Below are 15,787 nucleotides of genomic sequence, written 5' to 3' on the forward strand. Positions count from 1 at the left end.
GGCAACTCCGAATCGTGGGGGCGGGGACAGCTGACAGCTGCCGGAGATGGGGGGCGCGACCAAGGGCTGCCGGCAGGTAGTAGCTGTCGTGTGTGTGTGTCTGTGTGGTCGCGTGGTCGCAAATCGTGGTGTGGTGGTGGCTGCTTGGTTAGCCGGTTCGTTGGTTCTTTCACCGGCTTGTTGGTCATGAGGCCTGAGATGGTGGGCTCGACATGGCCAATCTATCTGAAGCTGTCGCATCGCGTACGGTTAGCCTATATGACATTTGATGATGGGTGTCACAACATGAATGCAAGCCTCTGTGACGGATCGGACTATTGCAAATTATACCTGCGACTAGGCATCCAACTACGCGTACAACGTAACTAGTAGTTTGGCAACTACGTAGCAAGAGTTTCTAACCCGTCATGGCGTATAGTGAATGGATTCTTAATCTTTCCGTATCAACTTTATAGTTACCCTTTTTCTCAATGGATTTCGTTATCATACATGGAAGGAACGGGCTGGCACCTGCTTCCCTTGAACCAACTTGATGAATGTCTCCAGACCCGCTCCAACCCCCCCGCCCGCATCCTGCATTCGTCACAACATGATCCTCGGACTCGGCCATCGTGGGGAGCCCTTTTACAAGACGGAGCCTTGCTGACGTTTAGGCGAGGCGAGAAACGGCGCTGTCCAACGACTTGCAGAGTACTCACTGAGTCCAAGCTCCTCGTACCTGCCCCCGCGGCCCACGCGCCGGCTGCTACCGTGTTGGCCGAGGCCGGAGAGAAGTCCGTGACACGCACACCCACAATGTCCCTTTCGGCCCGCGTACATGCCCAATTTGGCGTCTTGTTTTGTCTGCGAATAGCATTTATGCAGCTGCGCGGACAAGCGGCCCCGGCCATTTCTCATGTCTTTGCGCATGCGAGCTGTCTCAAATGCATCCAGCCAGGGTGGCTGCATCTGGCTGCATGTGCTGACTCATGGGCTTGGGGTTGCATCCTTCCTTGCACAGCGTGTGCTGGAACGTCAAGGTCGCGGGGAAGAATCACATGAGACAAGCATGCTGTTCTGTGCTGGCGGAGAAAGGCGGCTGGCAGCTCGCGTTTTGTCAGGTATCAAGCTTGGCCCAACGCCCACGACGACACCGGAACCATAATAAGGATTTGTGGGAGACAGCGCCGTTCCATTGATGCATCTTGCTCAGCTGTAGCTCGAGCTGCCTTGGGCGCCTCACACTCTCACTGACTGACTGCCGGTAGACCCTTGCTGAGGTCTGCGCTGCCACGACAAGGTCCTCGCGTGACGACTCGGAGACTCGCCTCACCGCGTTCTCTAGCCATAGCCCGTCATGAACAAAGATGTGCAGTCACACGCCGGGACGCGGGCCATGGATCCCCAGCACAGAGAGGATGATATTGGCATTGCCGGCGCGCCAATCTCCACGATTGTTGATCAAGACGATGATCCCAAATTCCAGGACCATGCCGCCTTGGCAGAGCTCTCCCAATCTAGGCGCGGGCTCAAGCAACGACATATCCAGATGATTGCCCTGGCGGGCACCATCGGCACGGGTCTTTTCCTCGCAACGGGCGTGGCGCTCTCCAGAGGCGGCCCGCTCGGTATTCTCATCGCGTATTCCGTCGTCGGGCTGCTCATGTGTTGCGTTGTCATATCCGTGGCGGAGCTGAGCGCCCTCGTTCCGCTCTCGGGTGGCATCATCCGCCACGCGGAATGGTTCGTCGACCCGGCGCTCTCCTTTGCCCAGGGCTGGAATAGCGTTTATGCAAACGCCATATTGCTGCCGGCAGAGATGGTGGCTTGCGCCGTCATTATCGACTTTTGGTCGCACATCAACCACGCCGTCTGGATCACGTCTCTCGGTGGCTTGCTTATTTTTAGCAACATGCTGCTGATTAGTGTCTATGGCGAGATGGAGTTTGTGTTTGCCATTCTCAAGATTGCTCTCATCGTGGGGGTGAACATCATGGTGCGTTGGCTCCAGGTCCTGACATAGGATGAGCAACTACGAAAGGTTAACGACGAATTACTTCAGAGCATTTGCATCACTTCGGGAGCAGGACCTACGGGCCAAAGCATTGGGTTCCGCTATTGGCATACGCCGGGGCCTTTCGTTCAGTACCTCGACATCGATGGCGCCTGGGGTCGCTTCCTCGGTTTCTGGCGTGTCATGGTCAGCGCTGCATATGCCTTCTCCAACGTGGAAAACATTTCTGTGCCCGCGGCGGAGACACAGAGCCCCCGTTACAACATTCCCAAAGCAGCCAAGCGGGTTTTCTGGAGGATAGCCATTTTCTACGTCATCACCATCTTTTGCATCGGCCTCATCGTGGCGTCCAACGATGAGGCGCTGACAGCCCACTCGGGCGATGCTGGAGCCTCGCCATTCGCAATTGCAGCAAAGAACGCCGGTATCAAATATGTGCCGTCCATCATCAACGCGGTCGTGGTAACGAGTGCGTGGAGCGCGGCTAATTCCGGTAAGGGGAGACGGGCTGGCAGCTCCAAACGCGGAAACGAAACCGACAGTGACTGACTTGATATTAGCCATGCTTGTTGCCACCCGAACCCTATATGGACTCGCTTTGGAGGGCCACGCGCCAAAACTACTCACTCGCACCAATCGTTTCGGCATACCTTGGCTATCCGTAGCCGTCGTTGGATCCGCCATGGGGCTGGGATACATGACCCTTTCGTCGGCCGCCTCTATTGTCTTCGACTGGCTACAGAACCTCGTCTCCGCCGGTTCTTTTGTGCACTGGATCAACATCGAGATTGTGTATCTCAGATTCTTCTATGGATGCAAGAAGCAGAACATAAGTCGCGACGAGCTTCCCTGGAAGGGACCCTTCCAACCCTACGCCGCCTGGATAGGCCTTCTGTCATTCAGTCTCCTCTTGCTGACTGGGGGATTCACCGTCTTCATCAAAGGGCATTGGAGCCCGCAGAGCTTCGTATCCTCATACTTTAACATACCACTCATACTCACGCTATACTTTGGATATAAGTTTGGCAGGAAGACGAGGCTGGTAGCTCTCGATGAAATGCCTATCCGCGGCTTCATTGACATTGCGAATGCGAACCCAGAGGATCCGCCTCTGCCAGCGAGAGGATGGCGGAAACTAAATATACTCTGGGGTTAAAAGGCTCCATCATCACCAATTTCCCTGGCCGAATTGCCCTTTTCAAGCAAGCGGAATCACTCCTCTAATTTATAAAATCCTTAAGGCGACACAATATCGGCTTCTTTTAGAAGGTGTCTAGAGTATTCGAGGCAAGGCGTAGATATATCAAAAGATCGCCATCTTCTTACTATCCTTGATAAATTCTCATGCCTCATTACTATTTATAATTAAAATATAATATCATCATGTATAGGTAGTGAGCAAGACAATAAGTCATTTGCGCTATTCAGAAACTGTATAATACGGTAAGGTAAGTAACGCAAATTGTATCCGATATATCTAATTGGGCAGTCTGCACCAAGTGCACCATGAGGCAATCTCGGTGACACCGTAGAAAGGTGGCGGCGCCGGGCCTCTCAGCCAACGGCCAGGATTCTGCACCTGACTCGGAGCCAGAACAGTTGGTTGGCCATGCTCTTGACCAACGGGCAATAATCTGCACTCGATCTCATGCGAGAGCAATTGGTCGGCCATGCCCTCGACCAGCGGGTGACATTCCGCACCCGACATAGCATTCGGGCGGCTATGTCCGGCCCCCGGTCCCAGGTCTTGTGCAGCAGGGAGTGTAAAGTGCCCAACCAAAGGCGTGAGCTTTATCATACTGTACAGGTCGTGGACCTATATAGGTCATGACCCTGCCAGCTGTCTTTGATACTACGTCATCCTGCCGGCACGGCCTCTGCGTCAGAATCTCACTCAAACAAACATTTGCATTTCTTGACCTGACGTCCCGGCCCGTGGAATTGGCAAGATGGATGCATTTCTTGAGAAAGAACACGGTCCGGACGTTGATGCCGCATCTTCGCACGTTGAAGCCGTGGATTCACATGAGGTATCCAAGGAGAAGGCTGCCGGCGATGGCAAAGACAACGCGGACGTTGAAGCGACCAGTGCGAATGAAGGCGAAGGGGCTTACTACAGCAAGCTCTCTGTGTGGTTGATGGTCCTGTTCTCAGCTCTCGCCATCGGATCTGACGGCTAGTAAGTAACACAACCCCCTCTTGGTCGCGGCGGACGGAAACTGCATCGCCGGCCCCCGCCTTCAACCTCTCTTCGATGACGACAAAATCTTACGGTCCTTCTTTAGCAATGCCGCTGTCATCGGCAATGTTGAGCTTCTTTTGGCAGTCCTCTATCCCGATGCTCTGACACCATCCATCTACACACGCCTGAGCAACGCGTTCCTCATCGGCATGATCGTTGGAATGCTCTTCTTCGGTGTGGTGGTCGATCAGATCGGTCGCAAGACTGGCGCCGTTTTCACCACACTTCTCCTCGTGTTGGGCATCGCCATGTCCACGGCTGCAAATGGAACGACTCCCACCGGTCTCTTCTGGATGCTCATCGTCGCACGAGGCGTCGCGGGTGTGGGTGCGGGAGGCGAGTATCCCGTGTCGGGTGCCGGTGCCGCCGAAGCAACGGACGAGAGCAGCAAGTACCGCAAGCATAGGGGCTTCATGTTCGCCATGATTGCCGACACGTCGTCCTCACTGGGCTACGTCTGGGGTGGTCTCGTCGTCCTGCTTCTACTGCTTTGCGTCGGACAAGAGGAAAGCAAGTATTACATCGTGTGGCGAACCGCCTTTGCCCTCGGAGCCGTTGCACCGGTGAGCATCATCTGGTTTCGCATGCGCATGGCTGTCGCCACGGCGTATCGCAAGTCTTCCATGCGGAAACAGCGCGTGCCTTATTTGCTGGCTCTCAAGAGATACTATCGGCCACTTATCGGATCCGCGTCCTGCTGGTTCTTGTATAACTGGATATCCATCCCATTTGGCATCTTCAGTTCCACCATCATCACCCGCTCGAACCCTGAGGGAACCTTGGTCAAGAACATTGGTTGGGGTGTCCTGATCAACTGTTTCTACATCCCTGGCCCGTTTATCGGCGGCTACCTGTCGGATAAAATTGGCCGACGGCAGACGATGGCGCTCGGTTTCTTACTCCAGGCAATCATGGGCTTCATACTCGGCGGAGCTATACGACCTATTCAGACCGTGCTCCCATTGTTCATTGTGTTATACGGAATTTTCTTGACGCTCGGAGAAGTCGGCCCCGGCAGGTAAGTCCTCAGTAGCCACCTCCCCGCACGCAGGAAATGGCACATATATTGACCTTTCTTGATAGCACTGTTTTTCTTACATCATCAGAATGTTTCCCGACTTCTATTCGTGGCCAAATGATGGGTTTCATCGCCTCTTGGTCCAAGGCCGGTGCCGCCATTGGTACCCAGGTGTTCACCGCCATACTCAACTCGTACAAGGACAACCCTGGCAAGGGCGACCAGGTCGTGTTTCTGATTGGGTCCGCATTCGCCGTCCTGGGTGCTATTGTTGCTTTCTTCGTTATTCCGGACGTGTCGCGACGACTTGAGGACGACGATGCCGCATGGAAAGTATACCTGGCGGATCACGGTTGGGAAGCAAAATGGGGTGATACGGAAACAAAAGACCCGGTAGCTATCGTTAAGGGTCATCTAACAGACTAGGCTGCAGGCTTTAAGGGGTACGGTCTAGTATATATATATTTCTATATATAGTAACGAAATAGTTTAGCTATAAATTTAATCAGAGTAGACCGTTTTTTTAGTAGATATAAAAGTACAGTCTAAGCTTAAATAACTAAAAAGTAAAGAGAGATTACTATTAATTAAGTATTATTATAAACGGTTATATATTATTCTATATTATACCTTTAAGCTAGCTACGCTCGCTATAGGCGCGATAAGAAAGAGTAGTATTAAGGGCATAATTATATTTTATTATATATATAACCTATTATTATATTTCTAGGCTTATACTTTACCCCTAGACTATACTAGCTATTTTTAATATATAAGTATAGGATAAGATAAGTATATAATAATATATATTAATATCTTAATTAAACTTTAATTAAACTATCGTTATAATATAGCGCTTATATTAATATATTAATAAGGCTTAATTTATTTATAAAGCGTATTTCCGCTATTTTATTAAGATATTTAATATTAAAGACTTATTTTCTAGGCTAGGTCTCTTAATTAAGTCTAGTTAAGGTAAGGGAGTATTAATACTATATTTATACTTATACTTACTATTATTATATATATTTATACTTATTACTTTATTTACTTTTTTATTAATAAAGCTTAATTTACTTAAAAATATATTTCTATTATTTTCTTATAATATTATAATATTAAAGACTTATTTTTCTAAGCTAAGCTAAGCGCTTATATATATATTATTATTACTATCGCTATTATCGCTTATAATATTATTAATTAGCTTTAAATAGCTATTATTATTACTATTATTATAAATATATTATAATATATTATAATATTATCTTTATTATTATTTATAGGCTATTATAATACTTATTATAAGATTTATTATAAAGCTATAATATAAATATTTAATTATATTTTATAATAAATATTAATATTAATATAAGTAAATAAATAAGATATAATATAAATAAGTAATTATATTAATATATTTAATAATTATTATATATTAGCTTAAGTTATATACTTTAATTAAATATAATAAGTTATATATTATAGGATTAACTAAGGAATTTTATTTTTTAAGGAGGGTTATATATATAATAAAATATAATTATACCTTTAATATTATTTATTAAAATAAATATTAATATAATAATTTAACCTTAAATTAATATAATAAAAAGAACTTATAAATTCTTATATTTTTAAACTTTACTTTATATATAAAAATTAATTTTAAAACCTTTAATTCTTTAAACCTTTATTATATATAATAAAGAAGATATTTAAACTTTAATCTTTTAAAACTTTAATTATATATATAAAAGCTACCTTTTAAACTCCTTTACTTATAAACTTTTATTTTATATATAAAGACTAACTTTTAAACTCTTAATTCTTTAAACCTTAAATATATATAATAAAAGTAGTCTTTAAACTCTTAAGCCTTTAAACCTTAAGTATATATATAAAAACTAATCTTTAAACTCTTAACTTTTTAAACTCTTATTTTATATATAAAATTTAAGTTTTAAACTCTTAACTCTTTAAACTCTTATTTTATATATAAAAACTAATTTATAAACTTTTAATTCTTTAAACCTTAAATATATATATATAAATTAACTTTTAAACTCTTAAATCTTTAAACTTTAGTTTTATATATAAAACCTAACCTTTAAACCCTTAAATCTTTAAACTCTTATTTTATATATAAAAACTAACTTTTAAACTCTTAATTCTTTAAACCTTAAGTTTATATATAAAACCTAACCTTTAAACTCTTAAATCTTTAAACTTTTATTTTATATATAAAACTTAAGTTTTAAATTCTTATATCTTTAAACCTCTATTATATATAATAAAATTAACTTTTAAACTCTTATATTTTTGAACCTTAATTTAATATATATATTATATTAGGGCGAGAAAGACACTAAACCGCAGAGCGCGTTCCCTTCGTGCTCTTCCTATCCCTACTTAGCGCGTTATAATGCAAAGACTCCTATATATTAATATATTAGTATAGCAGAAAGGCCGCTAAGCTTTAATTAAATAGTCTTAGGCGTCGGATATCCGTATTTACGATAGTATATAAAACTATACGGCAATCCGTAACGGCGCGAGATACTTATATCAATAAAGTATACTTATATCTAAAGCATAAGAATAGGGCAAAAGAGTAAGTATTGTCGGCTATAACTAAAGAGGCATAGCGAGTCCTCTCTAACTAGGAAGGCTTCCTTCCTTTATAGTTATCCTTATAGTCTTACCCTTATAGCTCCCTTTTACCCCTGGCTATTCCTTTAGCCGTTTTTATTCGTCTTCCTTAGGCCGTCTTCTATTTCTTACGCCTTCTCTTATTAATATACTCCTCCCTAGCGGCGGACGCCCTTGCCCTAAGAAGGAGCCGTAATATTAGGGCTGCCTTTATCGCCGTCTCCTTATAAGTGCCCTGTCGTCTACTATATCAATCTAGAGCTTATTTAACTCCCTCCTTGCTCGCGGAGTCTCGGCGGTATTGCTCGACGGTATACCTCGCGTAGGGGTCTTTCTCGACGCTTCTTTACGTCCGGTTTGAGGTCCTTCTATAGCGTAGGATCTAACTAATTGCTTAGCCGCGGGCTAGAAGTTTCTATTAACTACCCCCGGAGGTAGTAAGGAGAGGTAGGTCTAGCTCGTCGGCGCGTATAGTACGGTCTCGAACTCGTCCGCTACCTATAGAAATATGTTAGGCACCGTCACCGCGGTAGCTTACGCTCTAGCACCGACTATCCGGCTTATCTACCTAAGATGCGTAAGGTCTGTCGTATTAGATATGTATCGTATGTTAGTTACTCGTCTATTCTAAACTTATTCGCTATTAGTCTTCCTCGTTCTTACTCGCGGGTAATGCCTTTAAGGTAGGGTCGGAGTATTTAATCGCCCTTTAGAGGGCTTAGGGATACCCTTTATTATAGCCTTCGGCGTATCTTTAGCCGATGACTTAGGTTGTGTCTGGGGGGCTATAGGCGGGCGTTATTAGATTGTTTCCTTGGCGGCAAGCCTGCCGCTCCGCCTGGGCGGGGTAGTCTGCTAGTCTTAGGCTAGTAGCTTCGTAGCTACTTGGGTTTTAGGCGGCGGTGCCGTAGTAGTCTTGTCCGCGAGTCTATTGCTTCGCCGTAGTGACCCTGTTCCTTCTGCTTTCGTGCTTAGCGTATGGTTGTCTTTTTGCCGCTTCTTAGACGGAGTCGCCTTAGCTAGGGGGGCATTTCTAGTCTTGCTGCCTTATAGTTGCTGTCCCTGGGCCGAAGCCGGTCCTCGAAGGGGCAGCGTAAGAGACGGGGGCGTCGGAACCGTAGAGGGTGCCTTTATAGCTAGCTTTGACACTTATAAGGCCCCGGTCGCGATAGTTCCCCCGATCTTACTGATATCTCTCTTTACTCCCGGCCCTAGCCCGTATAGGGTCCATATTCCCGAAATAGGGGCCGCTAAGGGCTAAGCGTCTCGAGCTACCTAGACGGTCGCGGGTAGCATAGGGACATCCTCCCTAGACGGTATGGGCCGGGCGCGTATATCGTAGATAGGACCGTACTTTATTACGCTCTCTAATTCTCTAATTTCGATACTATAGTAGTCAAAGAAGTCTTTTTTTATCTTAGGGAGGCAGGTAAAGTACCCGACGCCGCTAAGATTGGTAAAGGTTTAGAAGCTAAACTCGACGTCGTCGGGCCCTAGCTTATAGCCGTCGATAGCGGCCTTAGTAAAGTCCTAGAAGGTCCCTTAGCCTAGCGTTATTAAATGCGCGTAGTGGTCGGAGTGTCGAATTCCTAGTTCGTTCGCAGTTATCGCTATTAGGATTAAGAGCGATAAATTAAGCACGGTCTTATACGAATTATTTAATCGTTGGATAACGGCCTAGTCCCTAAAACGGGTATCTTCGTAAAAGAACGGCGTATAAGCTAGTAGTCCCTAAGGGGCCCGAGAGATATTAGCCGGGACTTATAGTAGTTCCTCGTACTCGTCTAGTATAAAGCCGATTTATCCCCTTAGGTAGAATACGAGATATAGGAGCGTTAAGTAACTGCACTCCTATCCCTCTTATTATCTAGTGACTAGGGGCGCGAGAAATCGGAAGTTATATGCGTAGCTTACTTCCGCGAGGAATTAACGCTAGTAGTCGGTGACTATATAGATACGCTCTAGGCGCTTATAGGCGAGTATATCGTATATTATAAGCTGTCTATATTTCCGGTCCTAGACGTAGCTTACCTAATATAGCCTAGTAACTATATAGTTCTTTTCCTCCGCGAAGTTAATAAACCCCGCGTAGAATCTCCGCTTATACTAATGCTTATGCATTTAATTAGGACGGGTTCCGTATAAGGTATATATAAACGTCGTGCTAGCGGGGTAGAGGTATTATAGGCGTATTCGGTCGTCTAGGTTAGGCTCTACTCGGCTATAGTCGCTATTAATAATAATAACTCTAGTAGAGAAGCTATAGTAGGCCGTAAAGCATTTAATCTCCCGCGTAGCTATCTATAGGGCCTCGTAGAGTTAGAAGTTAATAGCCTATTCCTTCTTATATATCCCCGCTAGTAGCCTATTTAGGTTAGTAATATAATCTGTCTACCTAGACCTAATAGCCGCTATATCCTCTATTAGGAGGACATCTTTAAACTAGTAAAAGCTAACAGACACTAGTATATTAACGACGTATTTAGCCGTTATATCTGCCTTTAGCTAGTCCTTTCTAAGGTAGAATATAGGCACTTAGCGCTTATATAGCTCCCCTAGATTAAGGTTTATAATAGCTTCTTCCGAAGTAGCGAAGAACCTATCTATCGTAGTTTTCCCTTCTATTTTAACTTCTCCCTTAATACCTAGAAGGATCTTCCTTAAGTAGGTCTCTTTATAGAAGGCCCGCAGGCCTTCCTATTAGTCTGGTATTATTAGATCGGTTTATCGGCTTATATAGAGGGTAGAGGGTCTAGTTATAAGAGAGAGAGAGAGGGGGAGAGGTTAGGGTAGTCCTTCTTATCGTTAGCTACTAGCTTAGTCCTCTTTTGGCGAGACTTCTCTTACTATCTCTATTTCTTTCTTTCCGTGCCGTAAGCTTTATTTATATAGCGTCCCGCGACCTCGGTTTATATACCGCTTCCGTTCTTTCCTTCTAGTATATATACGACCTAATGTATAGGCTATTCTTTATGCTCGTAGATTAATTAAATAATCTTTTTAGGTTATATAGCTTTAATATATTTAGTATATTAGAAATCTTTAAAGTAATATATATTAAAAGGGAGAGAGAAAGGCAAGTCGGTAGAGGTAGCGCGAGTGCTTGCTTTTATATATTATATTCTTACTTTATCCTATCTCGCGGTATGTAGTATAAAAGCCCTTGCCCTTCGCCGTTTCTAGCTTTCGCAGTTCCTCTCCTTCCTCTATTGCCTCGTTTTCCTTATCTTCGAAGATAGCCGAGTAAGCTCTTATTATAAGTCTCCCGCGGTCTAAGTTACCGGACCTACGCTCCCTATACTATATTAGTCTACCTAACGAAGCGGAGTTTACTTATATAGTTAATTCGTCTTAGTATAGTTATATTAATATCGTCTCGACTAGTAATATTATAGCTAATCGTTAAGTAAGTCCTTTGCCTCCCTTATCTATTTAATCGAGCGCTAATAAAGAAAGGTATATAGCTGCCTCGAGGTTTAGAACCTAGGTAGCGCTAATATAAGTAGTCGATATGGCGTTCCCGTATATAAAGAGATCGCTCTCCGCCCTTCGCCTCCTCTATAGATCGATAGCATCCTTTTAGAGTTAGTCTATTCGAGCGGCATTTCTCGGGTTTTAGCTCGAACTACTCGTTTATTAGACGGGGAAGCCACTTTTTATGCCGACCTATTAACGGGAACCCTACGTCGGGTCTATATTCCCGCTAATTATGCCTACCCTTAAGGGTGGTTCTTTAATTCCTTAATTTAGCGTCCCGAATGCATAAAAGCTCTTTTTATCTCGTTTAGGGGATACGCAAACTTAGTTATATATTCCTGCTATTTAACGATATTATGGCAGTCTTACTCTATTAATAGTAAATATATTATATTCCTATTTTATAGGTGCGTATCGTCGAGGGATTTCCTAACTAATGCGACTAGGGCTTATGCTAATTATGTCTAGTATAGTCGAGCTAAGGCTTATAAGTAGCATAAGTACCCTGGGTTTCTTCCCTATCTTACGTTAGAGTATCTATATTTAGTTTTAGCGGGTTCGGCGTCGAAGGCGGCGGCCGATTTAAAGGATTATCCCGTCTGTAAGGTTGATCCTTTAGGACGTTCTTAATCTCCTCGTCTATTTAGCGATTTTCCTTATCCTATCCCTAAGCTTCGCGATTCCCGTATAGAGGAGGTTCGCGTAAGCTACTTAAAGGGTAGGAAGAAGGGTGATTTTAAGTAATAGGAGTCGATATAGGGGGGGGTCTCTTTAAGTTAGAGGGATTAAGTTTAATATAGGTTGCCTTTAATTAAATAGTTACGGGCTATATCGTACTCCTAGGGTTGTTATTTCCTTTCTCAGACTCTTCTCTCTAGCTAGCTAGACGCTATACTTAGCTTCCTTTGTAGGACTTTTAGGCGTATTTTAAAACTTTTATTTTAGGCCTATAGGTATAATTAATTAATTAGGCCGTTTAGAACTCGTTTCTTATGCTTATCTAGTTATATAGGTACTATATAGTAAGTTGTTCTTATATAGCGACCTCCTCGCGCTAGGGGGTAAAGTAGGGCGTGTATCTCTAGCTAGTCTCTACTTATTCTCGTTTTACTCGTACTTTAGCTTAGTTCGCCTAGTTATCTTTAACTTATCCTCTCTTAAGCATGCCTTAGGTACGTCTATTTAGCCTAGCTAGTAGCTCGTTTGCCTCGGGGTCGCGGTATACCCCCTATGGCAGGCTAGTATATAGTATATTGCGCGTGCTTTCGGCGCCGTATTTAGTACTATATATCCGAACTCTTAGCCTATTGTTCGGTAATTCTAGTTTCAGCTTAGGTTTCTTAAGTCTTTCGATCCCGAGTCGTGTTCGAAATTTCGCATTTTAGGGCATCTTATATAATAGAGGTTTAGTTCTTTAACGCTTTATCCATTCCTCTTAGGGACGCGCGAGCGTATAGCTAAGGGTCTGATCAATTAGTCCCCTAGGCTCGTCTTCCTATCTGGCTCTTTTGTCCTTTATTCGGAGAGAGGGTCTAGGTAGCTAGACCTTAAACCGAGCGGGTGGTATTAGGACTGGGCCCTTAATTAGAGGTTGTCGTATAGGTACGATCATTTAATCTAGCCCGTCTAAGTCGGCGGGGCTTATCGTAGCTCCCGTCGGGTAGCTATGTTTTGCTTTGTCTTAGAGCAGCCAGTCGTCCGCCGAAGACGTCCACTATCCGTTGTCGTCCTAGTAGAAGCATTTAAGTTGATCCCCGGGAACTGTCCGCGAGAGACGGATACCGTCTATTATATAGATCGTATAGGCTTAGGAGGTGAGCGTTCTTGAGACGATTCGAAATGGTCCCTGCTATCGAAGCTAGAATTTTTGCGTTCCTAGATAGATCATTCGATCGTCTGACGTCGTATAGTAGGACCAGGTCTCCCGCGCGTAGCTCTACATAGTTAGTCGTTGTTATGGTTGCGCCGGCCGTAAGCCCGGCTACAACTACTTCTTCCCTGCCAAGCACACAAAGGCCCACGTCTTCGAGTTGACGACGCCTTCGCAGCAGCCGCCGGCTAACACGCAGATCCCCTTCCCTGCCGAGCACACAAAGGCCCACGCCTTCGAGTTAACGACGTCTTCGCAGCAGCCGCCGGCCAACACGCAGATCCCCTTCCCTGCCGAGCACACAAAGGCCCACGTCGGATAAAGTACGCCAGGCAGCGTTCAGGATATATAGTTAGAGGATCGATCAAATAGTTCCCGCCGATATATCCTTTTTCTAGCGTTTTAGCTTTCATTTTACCGAGGTACCCGTTTCGGTACGCTCTCCTCTTCTCGTCCTCGTTTCTTTTATCTTCGTATACCTCAACCACCCCTCCCTAGCTACGGCGACGATAATTAATCGATCTCGCCCGTAGCTTAACGTAGGTTTTACGAGGGGGAGGTAAAGTCGAGGGAGCTTTCCTTTGCCTATACGGAAGGCTCGAGTAGCCGGACTTCGAAGTAAGGGGGGGGTATAAGGATAGGGCCTCTAGTTACAGGTTATAGAGCCGAGTCGATCATTTAATCGAGTTTATCCGAGCCGGGAGGAGCAGCAATAGTTATCGCTAGGCGGGCTTATTATATTTTATCGCGGAGTAACTAGTCGTCTACCGAGGACGCCTACCATCCGCTATTATCCTAGTAGAAGCATTTAAGTTAGTCTCCTAGAATAGTACGGGAGAGCTAAATGCTATCTATTATATATATTATATAAGCTCGCGTAATAAGTACTTAAGAGACTATTCGGAACGGTCCTTACTATCTAAGCTAGAACTTTATATTCCTAAATAGATTATTTAATCGACGGATATTATATAATAGGACTAGGTCCCCTACCCGCAGTTCTGCATCTATTATTTAGAGGCGATGCTTATTTTTACTATCTATTTAGTCGGCTAGCTTTCGTCGGTATTCTATAATTTTTACCTATACGGTAGCTATATCTTTGGCTTTCCGAACGAGTAAACGCGTTCTTATAGCTAGGAGGTCCTTAGCGGTCGTTATATCGTTCTAGTTAATTAATCGCTACGTTAGGATATCGACCTCTAGGGGTAAGATCGGTTCCTATCTATAAATAAGGTAGAAGGCTAATATTCTATAAGCATATCGAATAGCTATTCTTTCTACTAAGAGTATTTAATTAAGGTACCTAGTCTACTATCCCCTAGTCGAGTATGCTATTTTCTTAAGGCCTTAGGTAAGGGTCTAATGCCCCCCTTCGACTATACCGTTTACCTATAGATTATATATGGAGATAAAGATTATATTTAATCCTAACCCTTTTAAGAGGTCGCGGAACTAAGTGCGTATTTCTAGTCCCCTATCGATCATTATGTCTACGATATAGCTATACCGGTAAAATATAGATAGGGCGAATCGGCTTATTATAGCTATATTAATCGTACGTATTAAACGGGCCTCGATCTATCTTATTAAATCGCATCGGGCTTCTAAGAGATACTTATAACCTTTGTCTTCTGGTATATATTAGTAGTCGAAATATACCTTTAATATTAGGTGCCTAAGCGTAGTCGAGATTACTATTTCCTTCGGTCGCTAAGGGGAGAATTTTTAGCATTCGGCGTAGTATTAGATTGCTTCCGATATATCTTTCTATAGTTTTAGCTACTAATATCTATCCCGGATTAAATAGAAAGTAACGTCTCTCCCTTTATAACCGTACTATTTATAATACTAGGATATAATCCGCTTGCGCTATTCTTCGTTATCTATAATTAGCGCGGGTCCTTAGGTTATCTTGCCGGGGCGTAGGTAGTATCGGTCCTTATCGATAAAGAACCGAATTGCCTTTTACCGGAGTGTCCGAAACTTAGCTTAGGGTAGATTAATTAGTCTCTATAGCGTAGAAAGGTATTCGAAGATTCGTTAGTAGTCGGGGGAATAATAGGTTATCGTCTTGGCCTCTATGACTAGGTTAAGGTAGAGGTCGACGAATTCCTCTATATCTCCCTCGTACCTTTTGTCTATCGCATCCGAGGGGATATAGGGCATGCGGGAGAGGGCGTCGGCGATACCATTCCTTATGCTAGGGATATATCGTATAGTAAAGTCGAAGAGGAAGATATAGCTAACCTATCTCGTAACTATCGTACCTAGTATATCCTTAAGTATACTATTAAGTTAATTAACGAGCACTCTTACGTCTATCTCGAGAGTAAAATAGACTCTATAGATAATCCCTTTAAGCCGCCGTAAGGCATAGAGGACTGCCTTACATTCCCTCTTCGTAGTATCGTATCCCTATTTAGCTTTCGTCTATATCCCGCTTTTATAGCGGACAGGGTATCGTTTTCCGTTAATTATTTATATTAGCGTAACTCCCTAACCTAGGAGGCTTACGTCGTATATTATAAT

General features: G+C 43.9%; 2 protein-coding genes across 2 annotated transcripts; both read left to right on the top strand.

Annotated features, from left to right (window-relative positions):
• Positions 1-1,183: 1,183 nt before the first annotated feature.
• On the top strand, positions 1,184-3,265 carry JDV02_008602 (uncharacterized protein). The gene is made up of 3 exons (XM_047990213.1): positions 1,184-1,975; positions 2,042-2,486; positions 2,554-3,265. Exons 1-3 carry the CDS (start codon positions 1,337-1,339, stop codon positions 3,147-3,149), a joined length of 1,680 nt encoding a protein of 559 aa, XP_047846220.1. The 5' UTR covers positions 1,184-1,336; the 3' UTR covers positions 3,150-3,265.
• Positions 3,266-3,942: 677 nt separating this feature from the next.
• Positions 3,943-5,679, top strand: JDV02_008603 (uncharacterized protein; the record flags this gene model as incomplete). Its single annotated transcript, XM_047990214.1, has 3 exons — positions 3,943-4,172; positions 4,279-5,253; positions 5,319-5,679. 3 exons carry the CDS (start codon positions 3,943-3,945, stop codon positions 5,677-5,679), a joined length of 1,566 nt encoding a protein of 521 aa, XP_047846221.1.
• Positions 5,680-15,787: the final 10,108 nt, after the last annotated feature.

The sequence above is a fragment of the Purpureocillium takamizusanense genome, chromosome 8 (assembly GCF_022605165.1).
Source record: "Purpureocillium takamizusanense chromosome 8, complete sequence".
Classification (NCBI taxonomy): domain Eukaryota; kingdom Fungi; phylum Ascomycota; class Sordariomycetes; order Hypocreales; family Ophiocordycipitaceae; genus Purpureocillium; species Purpureocillium takamizusanense.

Bases quoted from the DNA above. Each gene is read 5' to 3' on its own strand.
- JDV02_008602 (XM_047990213.1), top strand. From the start codon at position 1,337: ATGAACAAAGATGTGCAGTCACACGCCGGGACGCGGGCCATGGATCCC. The intron at 1,976-2,041 runs GTGCGTTGGCTC...GAATTACTTCAG, and splicing joins TCGTGGGGGTGAACATCATG to AGCATTTGCATCACTTCGGG. The intron at 2,487-2,553 runs GTAAGGGGAGAC...ACTTGATATTAG, and splicing joins GTGGAGCGCGGCTAATTCCG to CCATGCTTGTTGCCACCCGA.